This window comes from Euleptes europaea, chromosome 5, assembly GCF_029931775.1.
Source record: "Euleptes europaea isolate rEulEur1 chromosome 5, rEulEur1.hap1, whole genome shotgun sequence".
Taxonomy (NCBI): domain Eukaryota; kingdom Metazoa; phylum Chordata; class Lepidosauria; order Squamata; family Sphaerodactylidae; genus Euleptes; species Euleptes europaea.
In genome coordinates, this window is record NC_079316.1 from 89825566 (window position 1) to 89849980 (window position 24415).

Consider the following 24415-nt stretch of genomic DNA (forward strand, 5'->3'; position numbering starts at 1 on the left):
AAAGTCTGTGAAACTGACCGGTTGAAATGCTTTGCTCCCTGCTGCAGATACAGTGAGCCAGGCCTCTGCCTGCCAGTGTGATCTGGTTTTGCTTCTCACTCATCTGGAAGTGGCTGTTCAGAGGCTGGAATGTCAGGAAATTTCCTCTTTTCTAGGCAAAATCATGCTTGTGCTGTAACCTTGTCTGGTGTTATGATGTATAAGAATTTTGTATATATGAGATTTGGAGCTTTAAAAAATATTTATTAACTTCATTGACTTTCAGTTGTCCTTTGTTGGAAGGGAAATGGAAGTTGACCTTATCGAAGAAAAGCTTCCAGCAATAAATGATTGAGGTTGGTACTGTTTTTTAAAGGGTAGAGTAAAATAGCTCATGAGTCACTCATAACCTGGTTGAGTAGTTGCTGAAAGAAGGACTGGCACATAACAGAAAAAAATGTGCAGCCACAGTCAGCCCCCAAATGCCTAGCCTATTAGAACGACTGTGATAGAAATCCTATTCTGAAGATGCAGGGTGTTTATTTTTATGCATGTTTAAGCATCTACACAATGGTGTCCCCTAATTGTCTACTTTGTCCTCCCTCCCTCCCCGGTCTTCAGGAATCTTTCTCAAATTTGGTTTTGTATCTTTTTGGAAAGATTACACTCAAAGCATGTTCATATTCTGTGAAGATAAGAAGGTGTGGATTTTTGCAGCTCCCACTCATGTCAGTTTCTTTTCTCAGCTCATCCAACACCACTGGAGGGCTTTGAAGGCTTTTTTAAAAAAAAATCAGCAGTTAAAACATCACTATAGCATTATAAAGCTAGAATCAACTATGGGTTAGTTACTCTGAATTTAAGGGCCCCTGAACAGGGTGCCCCCAGCCACCCTCCATTATTTCCTGTGTGTGTGTGTAAAGTGCCATCAAGTTGCAGTTGACTTATGGCGACCCCTTTAGGGGTTTTCATGGCAAGAGACTAACAGAGGTGGTTTGCCAGTGCCTTCCTCTGCACAGCAACCCTGATATTCCTTGGTGGTCTCCCATCCAAATACTAACCAGGGCTGACCCTGCTTAGCTTCTGAGATCTGACGAGATCAGGCTAGCCTGGGCCATGGGGCAAAAACAACCCCTCCAAGCTCCTTCCTGGGCAAAACCAAGCTGCAAGCAGCAATCACTGGTGAAATGTCTCCCATGGAAGAACTAACACAACAAGCCCAACAGAACCAATGCAGAACCCATTAATCCCACTATAACCATAAGCAATTGTCCAAGCCAAAGAGAACCAAAATCAAACCAGAGAATCTTTGCAGTGAAAACTGTTTTGCAAGCCCAACAGAACCAGTGGCAATGTGCAGAAACCCAGCAGAACCTAGAACCACTGTGACAGTGCAAGCCCAACAGAACCAATGCCAAACCAAAGAATATCCATCCAGAAACTGACGGTGGGGGGTGCACTTTTGCAAGCTGAGCAGAACCAATGACCATGTACATATGCCCAGCACACCACAGTGTTACTCTGATAGAGCAAGCCCAACAAAAGTAATGTCTAACCAGAGAATCTCTACAGTGTAAGCTCAAAGTAGGGGGCACTTTTGCAAGCTCAGCAAAACCAATTGCAATGTGCAGAAGCTCAGTAGAACCCAGTGCCACTCTGGCAGTGCAAGCTCAACAGACCAAAGTAAAACCAGAGAATCTCTACAATGGAAACGGAAGGGAGGGGGGCTTCGCATGCCCAACAGAACCATTGGCAATGTATAGATGCCCAGCAGAACCCAGTGCCACTGTGGCTAGTTCAAGCCCAAAAGAAGTCAAACTGGAGAACCACAGCAGAACAAATCCAAGCAAGGGGACAGGGGACACAAAGCAACTCTGTCAAAGAAAAAAAATCTTGAAATTATCAGACTTGAAATAGACGGAAGCACCCTGGCAAGCTGATAGAGAAACCCCAGGAGACACAGAACCAAAGAAAAACAAATAAAGGAAAACTGGGGGTGTAGAGAAAAAGCAGTCTTGGGAGCCTGAAAAAGCTGCTTTCCAATCTTGTGGGTTGATCCGGATATTTCCAGGATTTTTTGGAACCAATTTTCGGTATCCTGAAAAATTCTCAGATGTATTTGAGATGCCGAATATACCCCCAAAATACCAATATGGTATTTTTCGGGGTGTATTCGGCATCCCAAATACATCGGAGAATTTTTCAGGATACTGAAAATTGGTCTCAAAAAATCCTGGAAATATTCAGGATTAACCCGCAAGATCCCAAATACATCTGGTATTTTTCAGATGTATTTTCGGTACTGTTTTACTCGAATGCACATCCCTAATCCATCATCCTTGTAACAATTCGGTAAGGTTGGTATTTTGATCATCCCCATCTGGATCACTTGTTGGATAAGTCTGTTTGATATGACTAGAAGTGGACTGTAGGCATAATCCTTGGCACAGGCAGATCTGGCTTCAATGTGATGACTGCAAAGGGACTTGCAAATACACAGCTATAGTCTGCCACCCAGCTCTTGAGGTCATCTTAACCAGGCACAGTCACAGTGCTATTGCTTTGCACCATACCATGCTGGGGTGCACCCGGGAGCCTCTTTGAAAAGCCACAGCTGAGGTTTAGATCACGGGACCCACCCCTCTGAACACGACAGGCTAGTAGTTTAGCTGTTTTGTGTAGGAGTGGCTATGACAAGAAAAGCTTAGTGGGCGCTACAGCGAGCTTTCCTTCCTCACTGGCTGGTCTAGGAAGGCAGGAACTGCATGGCTGCATGCTATTCAAACCCCAATTTATTACAGCTGGCAAAACAATACTCTGGAGGCTGAAAACTGGAGATGTGCAATTTTGTTGTAGCTTTCATTCCAGTTTAAAAAATTGCCTTCATTTTTAATAATATGATTGCAAGCTTGCTTTCATTATTATATTTGTTTTGCTACTGTTACATCCTTTCTCTCCTCTTTCCTCACCCCCATAGATGCTTATTGGGCTTCACCAGAAGTCAGCTTCTGCAGCAGTGAGAGGGCTTCAGGCTTCAATCAGCAAACCAGTGGGTGGGCAGAGGATCTAATGCTGTGTCTCCCCCACCCATTTCTGCCTTAGTGCTGCTCAGGCACTTTGTCTAGAACCTCTGGGCTACCCTTCCCAGGGTGAACAGAGGCACTGAGAAGCAGGGGGCACAGACTGAGGTGGTGGGAGACAGATCCTCTGTCCTAACTGTTGGCTTGATCTGGATGTATGGCTGCCAACTCTGGGTTGGGAAATTCCTGGAGATATGGTGGTGGAGCCTGTTGAGGGTGGGGTTTTGGGAGAGGTGTGAGCTCAGCAGGGTATAATGTCATAGAGTCTATTCTCCAAAGCAGCCATTTTGTCCAGGGGATCTGATCAGCTCAGTTTGTAGAGCATCTGCTTGGCATGCAGAAGGTCCCAGGTTCAATCCCCAGCATCACCAGTTAAAGGGACTAGGCAAGTAGGTGATGTGAAAGACCCCTGCCTGAGACCCTGGAGAGCTGCTGCCGGTCTGAGTAGACAATACTGTCTTTGATGGACCAAGGGTCTGATTCAGTATAAGGCAGCTTCATGTGTTATGTGTGTTCAGTCATCTGGAGAGGAAGGGTAATAATGGGAGATCTCCAGCCCCCATCATCAGCTTAGAACTGTCCTGCAACAGTAAGTTTTGTGGGGAAGGAGAGGGGAGCAAGACGAAATAATCAATAAATGTTCATTTATCATTATTCGCCTTTTGTTTTGTTGCCAAAATGACTGAAACAAATGGAACCTTTTCCAGTGCTGCCAGCAGTGTGTGTGAGAGAGATCTTTATTCTCTCCCCCCCCCATGCCATTTTTCTGCTAATAAGTCCTTTCCCCCAAGCTGCTTTCCTCCCCTTGTTGTCAAAAAGCAAGAGCGAGGAGGAGGAATTTTAGCAGAAAAATGACAAAAAAAGGATTTAAAAAACCTACCTCTCCCCATGCCTAATGCTAGTCTTCCGCTTTAGTTTGCAGCTTCCACAGTTTGTAACAGACAAGGAAGCTGTATGGAGCATATTGCGTTCTTCGGGCTTGAGAAACTTGATCTAGGCAGAAACACTAAACAGTGAGACTGGAAAGATGGGTTGTAGGGATTTCTGACCCACTTTTTTGTAGTGTTCAGTTTCTGTTCAGGTTGCGGTTATTTTAGCATTATCAGATATTTTTTAAAAGCTGGCATGCTCTTTAGGAAAGCTGGACCTCGGGCTATCTTCAAAACTCTTTGGCCTCAGTTAGGCATGGAACAGAAAAGAAGAATCACCAGTCTCAGCTGATGCCATACGGACATGGTCTCCACGGTTCTGTCTCAGCTGATGGATGTCACGCCCATTATTTTGTGTTTGCAAGCAGGATTTTGCACATTTCAGAGTTGGCCCTGTGGAAGGGGAAGGCCCGCCCAGGGATGGTGGCCCGCCTTCCTTTGTGGATGGTTGCGTTGTGGCTTGCAGAGGCTTCAAAGACGGAGAAGATTTCTCTGTGAGGATTAAAAAACAAACAGATGTTAAGGCCAATTTTGATCTAATGTTTGGCATTGATGGGATGGTTTTCGCAATGCATATTACAGCATGATAATGTACATGAAACACTCTGACACTGGTGCTAAGAACTGTTGTGACACACATGTAAAATGTTAACTGGAAAGAGTTATCCGCACCTATGGCGTTATAGATTATCCCATGTGTTGAAGCTGGGTTTTCAGATAGATGTCATTCACAGAATTCCCTAAAGCAAACTGCATTGGGGAAACTGCATTCACAGAAATTATTCTGGGAGTAACATAATTGATCAGATCCAGGCTAAAGTTTCAAAAGGTGCAAGGATTTCTGCCCACAGTGCATGATTTTCCTGCCTCCTCCCTCCTGCAGCAGCCCCAAATGCCCCCTGATATCCTGTTCTTGGGGTGAGGAAATGCCCAGGAACAGGTTTGGGTTTTTTTTTGGGGGGGGGGGTCTTTACAGCAGGAGAGGGAGAAATCACACCCTGTGGTCAGAATTCCTTGTTCCCATGGGAACGTCTTGTCTACATCCAGGCAATGTTACTTTTGAATCTTTATGTTCGTCTCGTGAGGTATTTACTTCCCACAATAGTTAATTTCCCGTTTCACATGGTGGATGCAGTCTTAATGTGGTGATAGTCAGAGGACATGCAGCACTTCACAGTTTTCCTCCCTCCTCTTCAAACTGTTTTATGTTAAGAGACATTTTATCTTGGGAAACTCTTGGCAATTCCCATCTGCAGCCTGCTCTCCACAGGAGTTTGATTTTGAGTCCTGGGAAGGAAGTCAAGAGTAACAATTTATGCAGTGTCAGATGGCAAGACTGTATTACTTCCAAGAAAGAGGGTGAGGGCAATACACAATGCTTGCTTCTCCTTGCTGCTGAATCCTCAACCTGTGGGTAAACCTGTGGGAAATATTCCTCTCACATCTCTAAGGAGGCTGAAAGTACCAAGACTTTTTTTTTCTGGGAACAAAGCTTGAATTAGCCCTGGGATTCTCGCCAAGTGTGTATCTGCTACCGCTGCCATAAAGCGAGAGAAGCCTGCTCTGAGTCTGTTTATGTCAAGAGGCATCCATGAAAGATTTATCAGCAAGAACAAGAAAGCTGTGATGTTATGTCTGGTGGGGGAAATGAATCTTGGCACTAGATGCAGCCATAATAGTACCACAGAAGGGATTTGTTGCTATAACACTGAAAGAGAAGCCAGCCTTCTTTGTACGTAGGGCTCTGCTTGAAGTTCTGTGGTCAGGTATTACCCAAGGCTTCCGTTAACTTTCCCATGACGGTTGCAGATGATAGTTCAAAGAGAACCTGTGTTAACTCAAGTGGTGGGTACTGAAACCATTATTACTTGTTATCAAAGACAAGGCCAATAAAACATTGGTGCACTAAAGTACTTTAATGATACTGTTCGTATGGCCAATTCGGCCCTGAACAATATGTCACACTGAGATCAAAAATGAAAGAAAAAGAACTATTTAGATAACCCATAAGAAAATTAGTATTTTTAAATCTTGATTGACTGGGGGAAAAACTTGGCAACTGCCAATGTAGTATTAAAATCCACCCCTGCTAAAAGAACCCTCAGATTATCCAATTCACAGATTCCCAAATAAAAGGCTTTATCTATCTGTCTCTAGCTTCGTTGAGCAGGTCCCAGCTAAACAAGGAATGCTGAAGAGTGTCTATTTGGCCAGAACCACACCGGCATACTCCCTCGCAATATGGTACCCTATTTAAACGGCCCATTAACTCCCCTGATGGAATGGCATTCAGTCTAGCCAACATAAATAATCGTCTATATGGTGGGATTATCAGAAAATCAAAATACATTGGGAGGGATTGCGGCAAGTTTAGACCGAGGTATAGAGGTGAGCATACTCTACATGCTCTTACTGTAGTACTTCTAAAGTGAGGGAATACCCCAGCCTTCCTATGCCAGTTGTTTTATCATTCTTACCAAACTCATGTTCTTATGACTCAGTTGAACTCAGGCCATAAAGTCATCCAGTATGTGGGACATATTCCCATGATAAAAGCAGCAGGCTGACAAGCAGCAGAACATTATAGGGTGGCAGAATACTACAGCCAAGCAAGAGCCAGTCCACAGTTACAAGGCAACGAACCTAGGTTTCCTATTCAACAGCTGCAGCCAATCTCTGATCTCTTTCAATTGTAACACACATAGGGCATGTTCACACATACTGAATAATGTACTTTCAATCCACTTTTAATGCACTTTAATGATCCTTTGCAAATGGATTTTGACCTTTCACACAGTAAAATCTGGCTGCAAAGTGCATTGAAAGTGGATTGAAAGTGCATTATTTGGCATGTGTGAAAGTGCCCATCATGTGTGTCCATATCTTTCTCCTGACTTGAGGGCTATAGCTTACCTGCAAGAGCCATGTTCCTCTGTCATCTGCAGACATACGAGACCCCCAGAAAGCTGTAGAAAAGCGTTCAAATTTATGGCTGATTCTAATTCTGACTGGCTTTGAACCGTGGCTTGAAAGAATGGAGCATCTATTTCTGCTTGGAAATCCATGGTCATAGCAGCCCTGTAATTGGAGGAAAAAAACACACACACATGCAATGCTTTTTCAAGAAAGCTGGCTGTCCGTGGTTGGTGAAGGGCAGGTATTTTTGAAAGGTTTCCATTGCATTAGATGAACTTTCCTTATAAAAGAGCAAGAGTCCAGTAGCACCTTAAAGACTAACAAAAATATTTTCTGGCAGGGTATGAGCTTTCGTGAGCCACAGCTCACTTCTCCAGATACCCATCTGTTAGACAGACTAACACAGCTACCCACTGTGAATTTCATTATAAAATAACAGAAATTAAGTTGAGTTGGCTGGAGCTGAATACAAAATGGCAGATTATATGGAGAATGTGAAAGATAACACCAGCTGAGACAAGAATAAACAGCTATTAAGAATTCAACTCAAAAAAATTTTTGGCCATCAGGTCATGGCTGATGAATTCCAACCCCATAGGATTTTCAAGGCAAGAGACATTCAGAGGTGGTTTGCCATGGTCTGCCTCCGCATCATGCCTCTAGTATTCCATGGAGGTGTCCCATCCAAATACTTTCCAGGGTTGATGCTGAGTTCAATGTTATTACCTGATGGTGTTTAGTTAGCTCTGCTACTAATTCATCATATTGGGTATCAAAGAGAACCCTCTGGAAACAAAGGTGGAGACCCACGTCAATATGTCTGTCAATATGTCTTCACCACTTAAGAATTTGAATAGCACTAGCCTATCCACTTCTACCTCTCCTTCTGGCTGCTTGATCTACCAAACACATCTCACAACTGGTTCTTGTAGGTTATCCGGGCTGTGTAACCGTGGTCTTGGTATTTTCTTTCCTGACATTTCGCCAGCAGCTGTGGCAGGCATCTTCAGAGGAGTAACACTGAAGGACAGTGTCTCTCAGTGTCAAGTGTGTAGGAAGAGTAATATATACTCAGAAAGGGGTTGGGTTGAGCTGAGTTTTGGATTTAACTCATTCAGATCACTTCAGGATACAATGGTTCCATATTAACATACCACACCCTCATTAGCACATTATCTTGATATTTACAGGACAATGATTAGCACATTATTTTTGATACTTTTTGCAGGACAATGATTCAGCTCAACCCAACCCCTTTCTGAGTATACATTACTCTTCCTACATACTTGACACTGAGAGACACTGTCCTTCAGTGTTACTCCTCTGAAGATGCCTTCCACAGCTGCTGGCAAAACGTCAGGAAAGAAAATACCAAGACCACGGTTACACAGCCCGTATAACCTACAAGAACCAATGAACTCTGACCATGAAAGCCTTCGACAACACCTCACAACTGTTACAATCTGCAGAACTGGTAGAAAGCCTCCTGGTTGTAACTAGGGATGCCAAGAACTTCCTGATGAACATGTTTGGCAGGCAAGCCTATCTTGTTCATCCGTTGTGATAATTTCCTTCTGCCTTGTGGCTGCTTTTGTACCTGAACAGTAAGGAAAATAGATTTTCCCCATATGGTTGGGCCTTTAGGCTTGGGAGGCAGAAATAGGATCTTATCCACATACCTTGCTTTAATGCTTGTTTTGAGCTCTTGCTCCCACAAATTTGCGTCGATGTTGGATGAAATGTCTAGTCCAAGGCCTCCCTGAACGGTAAGTACAGCTTGCAAGCCAGACTGCAGTGGGATTACCTGTGCAACACACCAGTATGCATTCAATTACTGGATTATCCAAGTCTTTAACTGGAGCTGAAAAACTCTTTGAAGTCACAAGATCTTGGCCATAAAGTGGTAATGTAACATTTGTCCGAATGGACAGCCAGTGTGGTTGCTGTTAGAAGGCTGTTAGACAGGCTGTTGTTGTTTCTTGTTACGTTTCTTATCTGCCTTTTTCTAAAGCGTAAGTTCAAAGTGGATAGCAAACTACTAAATCAATAGTAGTAAAACAATTAATGCAACAAAACTGTCATCAAATATACAGTAAAAATTAAAAACAAAAAAGTGGAACTCCTGAGGGTTTCATGTGTCGATGCATAACAGAACCTCTACCACAAGCCCGTAAATTGGTATATGCGAGTAAAGTGCCGTCAAATCGCAGCTGACTTATGACAACCCCTTATGGGGTTTTCAAGGCAAGAGACTAATGGAGATGGTTTGCCAGTCCCCTCCTCAGCATAGTAACCCTGGTATTCCTTGGCGGTCTCCCATCCAAATACTAACCAAGACCCACCCTATTTAGTTTCCCAGATCTGACGAGATCAGTCTATACCATGCTGCCTTCCCTCCTACATGCAGTCATATACTCAGAGCTAAGTCCTAGGCTTGTAAACATTTGCAGAGCTTGGGGGAAAGATATGGACATTGCACTTGGCTCATCTTTGGATAGAAATCTTGTAAAATAGTGTAAAAGCAAACATCACTGGATCCATCTACAACTGATATGATACAAATTAAGCCTACAAATATATTGGACCCATCAGCTTAGTGAGGTTGGGCTTAGTATCATAGGACTTGCTGCTGGTGCTGCCACGAGGAAAGAGGGACCTCATTTTCTATGATGTGGTCCTGCCCTGTGATAGCCCTGTCATGATATAGAGATGTAAGGTGCTGTGACGCTCACCAGGGAGTTCCTTTGGACCTTGGCAGCCACTTGCTTTCCCAGGGAAGAAAGCCATAAAATTCACCAAGAGGTCAGCAAGAGCAGACATGCATTTCCTCATAGAGATAAACATTTGCTCTATCTGCCAGGAAGGGCAAGATGGATAGCTGTTGTAAAACATGAACTGGGTATTGAGATGTGTGGAATGTGTGCCCTTGGTGGATTGGGAGATCAATAAATATTTATTTCAATACAGAATCAGCTCCATATATAAGTGAAAGGCAATGAAATGTAAACTAGATTAATAGTATTAATAGTAGGTTAACAATATTATTAATAATAAAAATAATATAAAAAATAAGCTATAAAAGGGGAGATAGTACCATCTATGGGATAAGACAATTTATCTCAGTCAGCTGTTTATGTATCCCACACATCTGGAGACAGAATTTGGCTACTGATTGGGAGATCAGGGTTCGTCTTTCCATGTGGCAGCAACTTCTTTAATCTGGATTGGGTAAGAGGCTTCCCGCCAGCTAAGGAAGGAAGTCTTAACAGGGTTGAAAATATCCAGTAATGTGGTTCAAATGCTAAGATTCAGCTGCATGGAGCGGGTGTGTGTGTGTGTGTCAGGATTTGCATTTGCTTCACAGACATCGAGGGAAGGATGTCAGAGGTAAACCTTCTGTATTGTTAAGTTTAGTTTAGTGAGATAAATCACAATGAAGAAGTGAGCTGTGACTTTTGGCTCATACTCTGCCAAAATTTCTGTTAGTCTTTAAGATGCTACTGGACTCTTTGCTCTTTTCTTAGCTTAGTGAGGTGATTCTTTTTGTTTTTCCCCTTAGATCTGTAAATGAGTAGGAATTATAGTTATTTTCCCTGTCTTGTGCTCTAGCTTAACCTGTAGCAATAAAGTTTTCCTGTTTAAGAGCACAGACTGTGCTTCAGATTCCTCTTCATGTGCCTCAGCCACTTGCTCACACTAAACACACATGCACAGGGGAAGAGCTAAAGGAATTGGAAAACTCTGCCCTTTGTATTTGCTCAGAGGCAGCCTTTACTAGTGTTCCCCAAGCCACTGGTAACATGGGAGGATGGAAGAGCATGCTTTATCTGCACATGAACAAGCTACACACATGTAAACACACATAAACCCAGGGCAGATTTATGGCAAGCTCCACTGTGTCATGAAATGAAAAAGCAGGTAAATTTTCTTTTAAATATGCATTTAGAGGTGTCAGCAGTGTGTTTATTGCTCTATTCATCTGGTGTGGTTGTCTTAGAAAGAATAACCAATTATGGATCTTGTGGGCAACAGCAGTAGCCAAAAGACTAGCCCTGCGGTGTTGGAAATCCAATGCCACGTCACATATACAACTTTGGAAAAAGGGGAAGTTGAATTTGGGTACAAAAGAGCGTATAGGGCTTTCCAGAAGAGATGTGAACAAGAAACATGAGAACACTTTGTTAGACTTTTCACAGTAATATGTCTTGGGTTGACTAGTTTCGTATAAGTTTGTGTGGGGATCCCATTTGTTGGGCATTTGTCATGTTGCTTACTTTTAATAAATTTACAATGCTTTGACACAAGTAGGACTTAAGCTATTGGACAGAAAGCCCCCTCATGATGGTTCTGGACTGCCATCACATGCCAAGACATCATTGGGATGTATGGAAAATTAAGTGTTAATACCTGTTGATGATCCATCAGTAGCATATTCCCTTTGATTACGGTGGTAGGCTCAGCACCACTCAGAAGGACCTTGGACATTAGGTCGGTGTACCCTTGGAAAAAAGTAACAGGCCGTAGCTGGACATCAAGCAAAACAGACGACAGGCCAGCTGTGATTTCTTGCTCCTCTTCATCATCATCACTACCGCCCATCATACTCTCAATCCCTGCTGCTTCAGTAACCAACTAGGAGACATTAAAAGGGAGGGGGGAGAGGTTGTGTGACGCACTGGGCTAACACCTCTCCTGCAATAGGAGTGTATTTCCTTTTGTATATATAATATTTGTTCTTTAAAGGAGTATATTAGGAGCCCTGTGGCACAGAGTGGTAAGCTGCAGTACTGCAGTCCAAGCTCAGCTCACGACCTGAGTTCAATCCCGATGGAAGTTGGTTTCAGGTAGCCGGCTTGAGGTTGACTCAGCCTTCCATCCTTCCGAGGTGGGTAAAATGAGTACCCAGCTTGCGGGGGATAAAGGGGAGATGACTGGGGAAGGCACTGGCAAACCACCCTGTAAACAAAGTCTGCCTAGTGAACGTTGGGATGTGATGTCACCCCATGGGTCAGGAATGACCCAGTACTTGCACAGGGGACCTTTACCTTTACCTTTTTAAAGGAGTATACTTTTCCAGTGATCAGCACTTCAGTTTTGGAGCAGGAAAGGACAAAGAAATTTCCACTCACTACAGCCAAACTCCCCCATCTTTCCTCTCTCCATCTTACTGCATTAGGCTTGTTGGAACACTTTTCAGGCATCAGGGATACTGTCAGTATAAAATGGCCCATGGGGGGCAGGGAGGGGACTGCTTTGGAGGCTTTTCTCTGTTTTTTCAAAGTTGAAGCACTGGTGCTTATGTTTTGAGAAAGTGAATGGAAGGAATGATCTGGACAAAGTTAAAGCGCTTTGCACTGAAGTTCTTTGGAGAGTTATTCCAGTCTAAGCTGCATGAATTTAGACTGTAGTAACTCTACTATTTATTATTTAGATATTTATACTCAGGTTTTCTCCACAATGGGGGCCCAAAACAGTTTGCAGCATTAAGAACATAAGAAAAGCCCTGCTGGATCAGACCCAGGCCCATCAAGTCCAGCAGTCTGCTCACACAGTGGCCAACCAGGTGACTCTAGGAAGCCCCCAAACAAGACGACTGCAGCAGCACCATCCTGCCTGTGTTCCACAGCACCCAAGATAAAAGGCATGCTCCTCTGATCCTGGAGAGAAAAGGCATGCATCATGACTAGAATCCATTGTAACTAGTAGCCATGAATACCCCCACCTCCATTTTATCCTAACAACCACTCTAGGGAGCTTGGGTGTGTGTGTCATGGGGGGGGGGCTGGTGTTGCATGCGCCAATGACATCACAGAACTGGGAAGAGTTGATGTTGTATTGCCCCAGGGCATATCTGGGTGTTACATCACAATCATTGCACAATGCTGTAGGAATCCCTTCCATCTCTATGGCGAAAACTATAGAGATTAGGGGAATTTCTAGAGCACTCTGTGACACTGTGTCACTTCCCCTACTCACCCAAGGATGATGCCACGGCTTTGCGTGATATTGTTTTCCCTGGTCTCTGATCCTCTAAATGTTCCTGCCCTCCAAAGGCTACTGTCTGGCAAACCTAAGGTCTCTGACCCATAGAGTTGCCAGATACCAGGTAATGCTGGGCAATTGCCTGCCAATTAAGGGGTCTGCCCACCACCCCTCAGCTGGCCTGCGGGTGGAAGCAAGCCAGCTGAAGTGGGGCGGTGATCAATGTCCCTTCCTGGTTTACTCTGGAAGTGACTGGAGCGCTCTAGCACATTCCTCCAAAAACTCTATGGTTTCCATAGAGAAAGTTTCCATTGAGTTTTTTTGGGAACATGTTAGAGTGTCCCCGTTGCTTCCAGGGTAAACTGGGGAATTGTGCCAATCAGCTCCCTCCAGCTCCACCACAAGGAAGGTCCTGCCGGTGGCGAGGGGGGACCTGGCAACCCTACTGACCCATAAGAACAGAAAACTGGCCAGACTGAGCTAGTGCATATTGTGATATCATCTATGAATTCATTTATGTTTGGAGATGTCATTGGGGCCATTATCAAGGACCAGAAAATAGTTTGGCCTTTCCCCACTGATTTAACGTAAGACCAAGGTGATCTCTGAACAAAACATCTTGAGAGGTGTCTCGGGCCTTCTGGTGGTGCGGGGCAAGTTGCAGGGGGAAAGACACATAGCGTAAGACCTGAACAACTTGGAGTTGATGGCCATGGCTTAAGACATTCAAACTGGTGATGCTTTTTTTCAGGAGCCCACTCTCTGTGAACAGGATCTCTTGGCCATAGGTAGAGAACACGTCACTGGTGACTGAAAAAGAAAAAGGGAACATAGTATGAAGACATGCATAAAGTTATGGGAATTGTAAGCCCGTACTTCAGAAGATTTAAGAAAGGAGTAAAGGTGTGTGTGAAGCCTGTGGTTGTCTGGCTAAATATTGTAGAATCTGTACTTTTGAGGTTGTACTTCATGGACAGATGTTTCAGGAACCTTAAATTAGGGTTGCCAACCTCCAGCTGGAGCCTGGAGTTCTCCTGGAATTACAACTAATCCACAAGCTACAGAGAACAGTTCCGCTGGAGATGATGGCAGCTTTGGAGGGTAGCCTCTATGGCATCACATCCCCGTTGAGCTTCCTCCCCTCCTCAGACTCCACCCATAAATCTCCATGGATTTCCCAAACTGGAGTTGCCAGTTCCACTTAATATCCATCTACTTCACTGCTCAATGAGGCTTCCCGTATATAAAGGGACATGAATTTGCCACATTAAGCATCTGAATACCATTTAAGTTCCAACCTAGGTTTATTGTATTTCTTAAACAGGTATAAAAATGGCTGCACAACTCAGCCTAATAGCAAGCCAGATCTTCTCCGTCTACTTTCTGTTTTCTGTTCTACTATACTACACCTCCCAGCAAGCAGTGCTCCCCACTCTGTTTATGGCCATCCATAATCACCCCAAATTGAATTCTTTCTCTTTTTTGAGGGATGATTACACAGAACTGCCTGGTCAGTCACCTTTCAGTGGTCCTGAGAAGACGTCAGAGCTGCCAATCTGTGTTGAGAGGATGTAGTAATTATTTATTTGTGGATCTTTCAGAATGCCTCTAATAATCTGCCTGAAAAATAATTAGGAGAATGATAAGGCAGAATGGGAAAATATGACTGGGAAAAATATGTACTGGAAAAAGTTAAATTTACAAATATATAAATTTTAATAAGGGGCACATGTAGATTAAAAGCATAAAATTCCTAGTAAAGGCCTTTACTAGGAATTTTATGCTTTTAATCTACATGTGCCCCTTATTAAAATTTATATATTTGTAATTTTAACTTTTTCCAGCTCAACCTCTTTGGCTTGCAATCGGTATTTTGGTTGAGTTCCATCAGGATTCCCCCCACTTTTGTTGTTTTTTAAAAATATGTACTGACCATATCTTCATAAGTGAGCTACTAGTCTCAGAAAATCAGGCTGAGGTTTAGCATTTGAGGAAATAATAAACACAGGTAAGCAGGGTGTGCAATAGTTCTTCCCCAGTGGGGGTGGGGGGAGATCCTATTCTTGCGAGTGTGTTTCATCACTCAACCAGTAAGGATTTTTTAAAACTGTAATTGAGGTAGGCTGAAACCAGCCATGAGCTTTTCATCCAGGGAATGTCTGCCAGATGCATAGGGTTGCCATCCCTGGGTTGGGAAATACCTGGAGTTTTTTTTTGGGCGGGGGCGGAAATTGAGGAGGGCGGGGTTTGGTGAGGGGAAGCACTTCAATGGGATATAATGCCACAGAGTCCACCTTCCAAAGTGGCCATTTTCTCCTGGTGAACTGATCTCTGTCACCTGGAGATCAGATATAATGGCAGGAGATCTCCCACCACCACCTGTAGGATGGCATCCCTATGGATGGGTTAGAGACAACAAACATAAAAGGAGAAGATGTCCAGCTCCCACACAGAGTGAGACACCTGGGAAGAGAGAGACCCATTTCCTATTCTCTTCTGCAATCCAATTGCTAGAACTAATTTGCTTAGGCAGCAGTGGTAGCTAGGTACTTGACTTTTTGCACCCCTGCAGATAATGCCCTTGAAAAATACTTTTTCAACAAAGAGAAACAACTTCTTCAGCCTGGTCCAGTCCACAGCTCTTGTTTTCCCACGGCGGAGGAATAGGTGGGTGACCCCTCTTCCACATTCATTATTTTAATTTGCTTCAAATGTTTTTATTCTGCTTTTTCTGCACACACTGTGGTCTCCAGAAATATAAAACACGGTGAAACAATTACAGTACTAAAATGTAATATATGATGTGTGGATTTTGAACAGGTTCTCTGGAAAAGTGGGATAGAACTCTTCTAAATAACGAATAATTCCAAGAAGACACCTGTATGTGTGAAAAGTCAGATTCCATGTACTGATCCACCTTCCTTGTTAAGGGAAATAATTGTGCTACGTGGACCTCTGTGCATGTAGGAGTCTGCAACAGAGCACCTATGCAAAGTGTAATGTTTCAAGGGGACATGTGTAGCCATTTCTCCCTCACAGGAGCAGGATATTTGGTCCAGGTAAGGGTCTGATCCAGGCTTTCCCTTGTGCCTCTCTTTTTGTGCCTTTAATTGGATTTAATGTTGGAAATCTCACTCACTGTGCTTCGGGTAAGTCTAAATATTTCATATGTCATTAACAGTTAATCACACCATATCGAATATTTGTGTGGTCTGTTCTGAGCTTACATTCTGTCTCCTGTGGTCTGATGCTGGTAAGAAAAGAAAGAGCCTCAACCTTGTTCTTTGCTAGTGAAATGTTATTTGCTTCTTCATTCAGCACTTAAGTGAGGTGAGCCATTTGTCTCAGGCAACAGTTATAATCAGAAGGACTTGGATCTCTTCAGATAAAATGGGAGAATCTCCCCCCCCCCCAGTTGTTCTGCTGGAGGAATGGGGAAGGGGTTTTCCAATGTCACCTGAAGAGGACTGAAAACTTCCTTGGTGGCTGACAGTGTAGAGAGTTCCCACAGTGAGTTTCTCCCACCTCCCATTGTTTTCAGAAGTGCATGTGTGCTGGAGGTGGTGCATTACCTGGTTGGATGTTGGTGGGAGTGTAGAATGCTTTTGATTTTTGACAGCAGTAATCTTGACATTTCTGGTTGTAGTTCTCTGGTAGCCAACAGGATATTGATGAAGTCAATTGGTGAGGGCTCATTGTCTAACAGGATTTCCGCAGCGATCAATCTTGACGCTTTTGGATAGAGATGCTGAGTTTGATGGAAAATCCGATTCATTGCCATTTTAACCTAGTACCAGAAATACAGGTGCTAAAATTCAGTTCCTTTCCATGACTCACATCGAATGTATCACATATCTCTCTTCAGAATCATTGGCTGTCTATTGTAGTTTTAATATAAAACCCCAACTGATAGCCCAATTGCCTCACAATTAGATTTGCATAGTGGTTTTCCAGATGCCAATGAGTCATTATTCTAGGCTAGAGCTTTCTCTGTGTCCTAGTTTTCTGTGGGCAGGAGTTTGGTTTTTTTACATAATAAGTGGTATTCAACATTATGAGCAAACATTTTGCAGCTTGAATTGTAATTGGGTTGCCAGTTATGACATAAGAACATAAGAAAGGCCCTGCTGGATCAGACCAAGGCCCATTAAGTCCAGCAGTCTGCTCACACAGTGGCCAACCAGGTGCCTCTAGGAAGCCCCCAAACAAGATGACTGCAGCAGCACCATCCTGCCTGTGTTCCACCGCACCCAAAATAATAGGCATGCTCCTCTGGTACTGGAGAGAATAGGCATGCACCATGACTAGTATCCATTTTAACTAGTAGCCATGAATACCCCTTTCCTCCATGAACATGTCCACTCCCCTCTTAAAGCCTTCCAAGTTGGCAGCCATCACCACATTTTGGGGCAGGGAATTCCACAATTTAACTATGCATTGTGTGAAAAAAATACTTCCTTTTATCTGTTTTGAATCTCTCACCCTCCAGCTTCAGCAGATGACCCCACGTTCTAGTATTATGGGAGAGGGAGAAAAACGTCTCCCTGTCCACTCTCTCCAAACCATGTATAATTGTATAAACCTCTATCATGTCTCCCCTCAGCAGCCTTCTTTCCAAGCTAAACAGCCCTAAGCATTTTAACCGCTCCTCACAGGGCAGTTGCTCTAGTCCCCTAATCATTTTGGTCGCTCTTTTCTGCACCTTCTCAAGCTCTGTAATATCCTTTTGTAGGTGTGGTGACCAGAACTGTACACAGTATTCCAAGTGTGGTCTCACCATAGATTTGTACAAGGGCTGTATTATATCAGCAGTTTTATTCTCAATTCCTCATCTAATTATGGCCAGCATCTATGACTGCTCAAAACGAAGATTTACTGAGAGTTCTAAACTGGCTCCCCTTTTTTGGTGCTGCTGGTTGGAATTGTAGTGCAGGTGTGAGAGAAAGCGTTACATTGCCTCTGCAACCATGTGACGCCCCCCTTGCCTTCCATGTGAGTGGTGCTTCATGGCATCCTTGACATATGACTGGTTCCTTGCCTATACTGTATGCTGAAGAGTCAGGATCTCCTTGTGGAGGAGGAGGTCACATATACATAATGCCCCGGGCATATGAGATTCTGGGTGTTGTATTATTTTGTGTATCGTGTGTGTGTAAAGTGCCGTCAAGTCGCAGCTGACTTATGGCAACCCCTTTTGGGATTTTCATGACAAGAGACTAATAGAGGTGGTTTGCCAGTGCCTTCCTCTGTATAGCAACCCTGGACTTCCTTGGTGGTCTCCCATCCAAATACTAACCAGGGCTGACCCTGCTTAGCTTCTGAGATCTGACGAGATCAGGCTAGCCTGGGCCATCCAGGCCAGGACATTTTGTATATTACATCCCCATTTACAGAAAGCTCAAATCAAGTTTCAGCACTGGGTTTCATGGAGATTAAGAGATTAAAGTAATTAACAGAGAAACACTTGTATTTTGAGCCCTGTCTTCATCATTTATGTTCCACTGTGGTGCTGGTACATTCCCAGGGAAACCACACCACATGCTTTTCCCTGAACACATAGTTCAGTTCTCACTCTTCCTAGCTTGGGGGGAGGGGGCAACATCACATGAACACATGAAGTTGCCTTATACTGAATCAGACCCTTGGTCCATCAAGGTCAGTATTGCCTACTCTGACTGGCAGCAGCTCTCCAGGATCTCAGGCATCACCTACTGCCTGGTCCTTTCAACTGGAGATGCTGGTACCTTCTGCATGCCAAGTAAATGCTCTACCTCTGAGCCACAGCCACAGCCTGTAATTGGGTTTAACAGACAGAGGGAGAGGGAGAAGAAGCAGGTAGAATAGTTCAAGAAAAAAAGAAAGCAAAAGGTGTGTGGAGTCGGTGGAATTGTTTTCGGTAAGACACTAGACAAAGGAAGAATTGAACTGCCCCTGCAGTTCTAGCACCAAGCGCTTGGAACACTTTGTTAAATTTTAAACTCTAAAGGAAAAAAAGACCTGCCTTGTGACAAGACCATCTCATACCTGGCCGGTAATGTGCTGAGTGGAGTACCTCTGCAGTGCGGAGAGTGCTGCAGCTGAGACTGCCGTAGAGCCCTCCTCCGCGTAACGCAGGAAGGTAGGGATGGTTTCTGGGAGCAGAGCATTTTTCAGGGCTAACAAATAGAGCACCTTCTCGGTGTTGTCCCTGGTGCGTTTGAGACTTTGCAGGATTGCCTCAATTACAGTCTTGGCTTCCTGTTTTATTGGAGAGAAGGAAATGAGCCAATGCAAAAGAGGAGGGCAGTAAAGCAAAACCAGCCCCCAACCAAATTGTCAGTGCTGAAAACCGGCAGCCCATGGAACGAGCGACTGGGCTGGCCCTTACCTGCAGATCGCACAGTTTCATCCGACACAGCTTGCCAACCAAGGTGCCAATGACTAAGTTTCCTGTTTCCCAGATAATTGGATCTAGTTTCTTCCCACTCATCTTATCCTGGAAGAGGAACGTAAAGTGGTCAGAGTCCCTAGTTTATCAACGCCTTACTGACATTGAGCTGCACAACGAGACAGCTCTCCTTCCAAACCTATACATGCCTCTAAAGTCGTGGGTGAGAATCTCTGCTGCACCATATTTGACAGCTATCACCTTCTCTAAATACAGATGGGCTTTCTCTAGAGCTCAGTTTAATGCCTTTCCATCAACCCTGCCTAGTGGAAGATTCCAACACTGGCCTGTGGAGGCACAGTTATGCCCCTGCAGTTCAAACACAATCGAGTCAGTTGTTCATATTTAACTGAACTGTGAATGTTATAGGGATCTCAGAAATCACTTAATCTCACCTCTGCTGTCCAGGTTCCCTGGCTACACTAGCCACTCTAGTCATGATAGTGTTTTAATGGTGAATTTTCTGCTTGAAGACAAGAAGCCCACCGTCTCTCATACAGTGGTAAAGTTTTTCTATATTGCTACCAGAATACGGAGATCGTTGCTGCTATGTGAAACAGCTCACTAATTATACTGTTGTACGATTGTGTACTATTGTGATTGCTTTTTTATTGTTATGCTGATCAATGACTGCATTTAATAAACCTTATCTTATGTAAAGTGGTCAGAGAAGATTTATTCTTATTTATATTTTTACAAATATTTATTTGATGCAATAAAAAGATATCCATAATAAATAGACTATGCATAATAGGTACAAGGCCAACATGTCTTTTTGAACCATAAAAACCCTGTGAAATTAAGAGCTTCATTTCTCACATTTTGAGAAAGTTCCATTCTCTGCATAAACCTCAACCGTACTGAGTCGACCCTGGAAGTTTCTCTAATATTCAGAACTGAAGGTAAGGAATGCCACCTCCTTCAGCTTTTCACAGTGGATGATAGCTTAACATTCACCATAGTATTGTGTGATTTACAGCACAATGCCAAGCACGGTGACTCCAGTTTAAGCCCATTTAAGTCAATGGACAGAGACTCCACTAACTTTGCCAGATAGCTAGGATCAGCATAGAAAACAAAAGGCTACACCCCAAGGATCAGAAGAATCCCTCACTTGTTGACTGTAGCGTTAAGTGGTGACTTGCATGTGTGAAAGACCTGTCCCTCATTAATTGCCACAGATACTTCCTGCCACAGATACTTCCGTGGAAGATCAGGGCCATGATAGAAAGCTGTCGGAAAAGTGAAAGGCTGCAGGCTTTGCAGAGAGCACTAAGTGATGATGAAACCAGGAATACCTGAACGCCTAATGAGTGACAGTTGGTGTGCATTAAGATAAGGTCTATTTAGGCAGGCAATGAGCTCAGCATTTTGTGGGAGCAATTTGTTCGCTTACAGCCACCTCGGGTCTCTGCTATTCTCTGGACTCCTGGACCTCTGCTACCCTGACCCTGGGAACTGAATCTGACCTTGAATTCAGATTACCCCTCTGCTTAGACGTTGGGCTCGAACAACATGGTACCCAACCTTGGACTGTTTCCTGATTATGCTGCCTGCCTCTGGCTCTTGTCTCTGCCAGCACCCCAGACAGTCCCTCAATGGGCTCCATCGGCAAATGGGAATGTGAACCTGGGTTTCCCATCAGAAACTGTGGCATTTTCCAGACAGCCTTAATGTTCCAGTTTCATTTCCCCTTGTTATCTTCCCCCCCCTCGTTTCCACACAGATTCATTAGCAATCCCTTGTTGTCCTTGTTTTTCAACATCCCCCCCACTCTTTCTGACACCTATCCCTACATTTCAGAAACACTGGGGGCGGTGGGCGGGGAGGAACCTTAAAAACTGGAACAGTGAGGGATTGCTAATGAAGCTGTGTGGAATCAGTGGGGAAAAACAGTAACAAAGGGAAATGAAACAGGAACATTAAAGTTTTCTGGAAAATACTTGCCTACCTATACTACACTCACTAGTACTTACTAGCACCAAGCTGAACAGTTCCTTGGAAGGCCGGGGAGATAAAGCTGCCGCATAGAGGAACTTCTCCAGCAAGGGTGTCTGCCTCTCATTCCCAAAATCTAGAAATTCAGATAGTGCCATCAAGGATGTTGTTGACTGGGCAGCCACTGCAGCGTCTACATAGAAGGAGCTAAAAGGAGAGAGGAAGAGAGGATCAGGTAGAAAGAACATTGTGGAGCACTTGGGACTTTTAAGTCAATTGCAAATATAAAACTCGTACATTAGTATAAATCTGGGGAGTGCTTGTGATATCATTTGAAAGGTATAATACTTCTGTACAGCTTGTGAGCTCACCAACCTGAAGGTACTCTATCATCTGTGCATTGGGTCTACTAGGTACTTGATGTTACTTTCCCTGCCCCTAGTCCTTGGCAACAGTACCAGGAACTGAAATGAGCCACTTTTGGGCCATCATATATGGCTTGTGGGCTGCATTCAGCAGGTTTGGCTTGATGTATACCTAGAAGCCGTGAATTATGAGTACCTATCAGCCCATGAGAAAGGGTGGTGATTATTGCCATGCTAGTTTGCAACCAAGCTCGCTTTGCTGCTATAGTGACTAGAAGACGTTAAAGATCAGGAGGTGATTTTTCCTATGTTACTGCTCTATCTCCCAGTCAAAGAAATCTTAGTCGGTTAACTGCATCAGTTTTAAGGAATTAACCAATTAAATCTGCATACATCTACATGTGCATAAAACAATGAAAATAGCATGTTCTTGTTTTTTAGGTGATAAGCATATGCTGTACTAGGCACTGTCATAGAAGAGCTATTCCCTGCTGTGTGAAAGAAAAAGAATTATACTTTAAAAAGAAGGAGTGCATCCTGCCTATAGTTTTGTAAGTATTACAAAATAGTTAATAAAATAGTTCCTGCCCAGCTTACTTAGGGATGCCTTATTTAATTGAATGGAGGGAAGGCGACATTGTATAGCCCAATTTCTCAAATCTTGGAAGCTAAGCAGAGTTGGTATTTGGATGGGGGACCACCAAGGAAGACTGCAGAAGAAGGCAATGGCAGACCACCTCTGCTTCTCCCTTGCCTTGAAAGCCCTTACTGTGGTCGATATAAGTTGGTTGCGACTTGATGGCACTTAGGTATGTATTTAATTGATTAAAAATGTTAAGGGAGCAATCGTAAACATGTCTACATTGAAGTAAATTCCATTTTAAACTCCCAGGTTTGAGTTCTTAGGTTGGCCCTGTAAATCACTTGAAATATCATTACATAAATAGAATTTTAACCATTTAGTCTAAGTATTTAATCTGAGAATGCTCAGATTACACACACAACACTAATTACGATTTCAAGATGTTGCCATTAAGCCTCCATTTTGCTTTGTCTTACACTCCTCCTCCATCAAGATGTGGAACCACCTCTTTCTGATAGTTTCAGAAACTAACATGAAACTAACAAGTGATCCTGCCATGTTTATATTCTGCCAAAGAAGGAATGATAACCACATGAGTATTTCTTACAAATAGAAATAGATTGTCCCAGTAATGTAATCTGGACCCTTTGAATTCCACTGAACAATGAGGTTCAGTGGACAATTCAGTGGACAATGAGGTAACCTCATTCAGTGGACAATGAAGTAACCAAGACTTCTTTTGAACACACCACTGACTTTCCTGGTTATGCTCCCCTCTCTTGTTTTGGAAACGTTGTCAGAACCCTACCCTCTTCCTAAGTCAATCAGGTAACATATATTAACAATCCTATCCCCTCTTTCCAAGCCTCAAAAGAAAATAGTCTTTTATTTTTTACTCAGATGCCCTATAACCAGAGTCAGAACCTGCCCCAAATGGTATTCTGTTGGTTCTCCGCCTTGCCATGTCACCTGAGGCATAGTACTCTTCTGAGATCAGTTGTAGTACAGTTATGCTTTTTTTACACCTAGATGCTCCTAGATACGCTTCCTCAGTGACACATCAGGTGTCTCCACCTTCTTTTGGCTCACAACAAGATTTGGCCTTATAGCACTGATCCTTTGTACTGCCTTCTAGATGTCCAGGTAGTTATAACTTTGCTGTAGGAACAGGACCTTAGCTGATCTTGTACAAATATTGCCCATATTTTGCTCTTACAATACTTTGTTGACTTTATGCCTCCACCAGTTTAGAGTGGAGTGTGTGGTGGTTTGGAATATTTGGTCCCTGGCCCTAAGAGTGTGCAGCTGTCCTCCATGAGAGCCAGGGCCTTTTCGGTCCTGGCACCGGCCTGGTGGATTCTCTGTCTGGTGACATCAGGGCCCTGCGGGACCTTAAAGAGTTCCACAGGGCCTGCAAGACAGAGCTATTCCACCAGGCCTATGGCTGAGGATAGCTGCAAATACCATCTGCTGGCCTCCCTATTGCCCCTCCTCCTGTTATATTGTTGATGTCAATGGAGGAATAACCTGCTGCAAATACCCAGCAATGCAAGGATGGTTAGGCGCCATTTGAAACTTTGTAATTTTGTGTTTTAACTGGGATTTTATTGTTTTAAATGTAGATTCTTGTTGTTGGTGTAGTGATGTTTTTATATGATGTTACCTGCTCTGAGCCAGCTTCGGCTGGGTAGGGCGGGTTATAAAAATCACAAAATAAATAAATAAATAAAGTGGTCTTTACAATGATAGGTATTATTACAATGATAGGTATTATTACTTTACAATGAAAGGTATTATTTTAATGGCTTGCATTTTGCTTATTTGCCAGCTCAGCTTCGGTTAGTTTTCATTCTGTCAGTATTCCTTCCAAGCCTTTCCACTTTGTCAGCAGATCCCTTATAGACATTGGTGTGGGTCACTGCTCAGATTGAAGTTACTCCTAGGAGTCAGAAGTGGACTTCTTACTTATACTCAGCCTGTTACTTACACCATATTATGTGGTGCTTTCTTCAGCAGTGCAACAATGTCTTTCTTCTTTGCATCACGTAACATCTGGACAACTCTGTGAAATTTCCAGGTGGTTGATGCCTTAGAGACATCCATTTTGACTTTCTTTTTAACAAGCGATTTCAAGTAGTTCTTCAGCTAAAAAACAAACATGTCAAAAACAATTTCTGTGTTCCAAAATGCAAACATGCACCGACTACACAGGCGTT

General features: G+C 43.5%; 1 protein-coding gene across 1 annotated transcript in view; it reads right to left on the minus strand.

Annotated features, from left to right (window-relative positions):
- Positions 1 to 4335: 4335 nt before the first annotated feature.
- LOC130478150 (microsomal triglyceride transfer protein-like) overlaps positions 4336 to 24415 on the minus strand; it is a 34682-nt gene continuing 14602 nt past the window's right edge. The window contains exons 8-18 of the mRNA XM_056850281.1: positions 24187 to 24344; positions 21290 to 21458; positions 19254 to 19361; positions 18911 to 19123; positions 16459 to 16673; positions 14406 to 14506; positions 13575 to 13696; positions 11312 to 11536; positions 8584 to 8708; positions 6902 to 7066; positions 4336 to 4480 (exon numbers count right to left, since the gene is read on the minus strand). Of these exons, the coding sequence (XP_056706259.1) occupies positions 4336 to 4480; positions 6902 to 7066; positions 8584 to 8708; positions 11312 to 11536; positions 13575 to 13696; positions 14406 to 14506; positions 16459 to 16673; positions 18911 to 19123; positions 19254 to 19361; positions 21290 to 21458; positions 24187 to 24344 (1746 nt within the window). The remainder of the gene's footprint in view (positions 4481 to 6901; positions 7067 to 8583; positions 8709 to 11311; positions 11537 to 13574; positions 13697 to 14405; positions 14507 to 16458; positions 16674 to 18910; positions 19124 to 19253; positions 19362 to 21289; positions 21459 to 24186; positions 24345 to 24415) is intronic.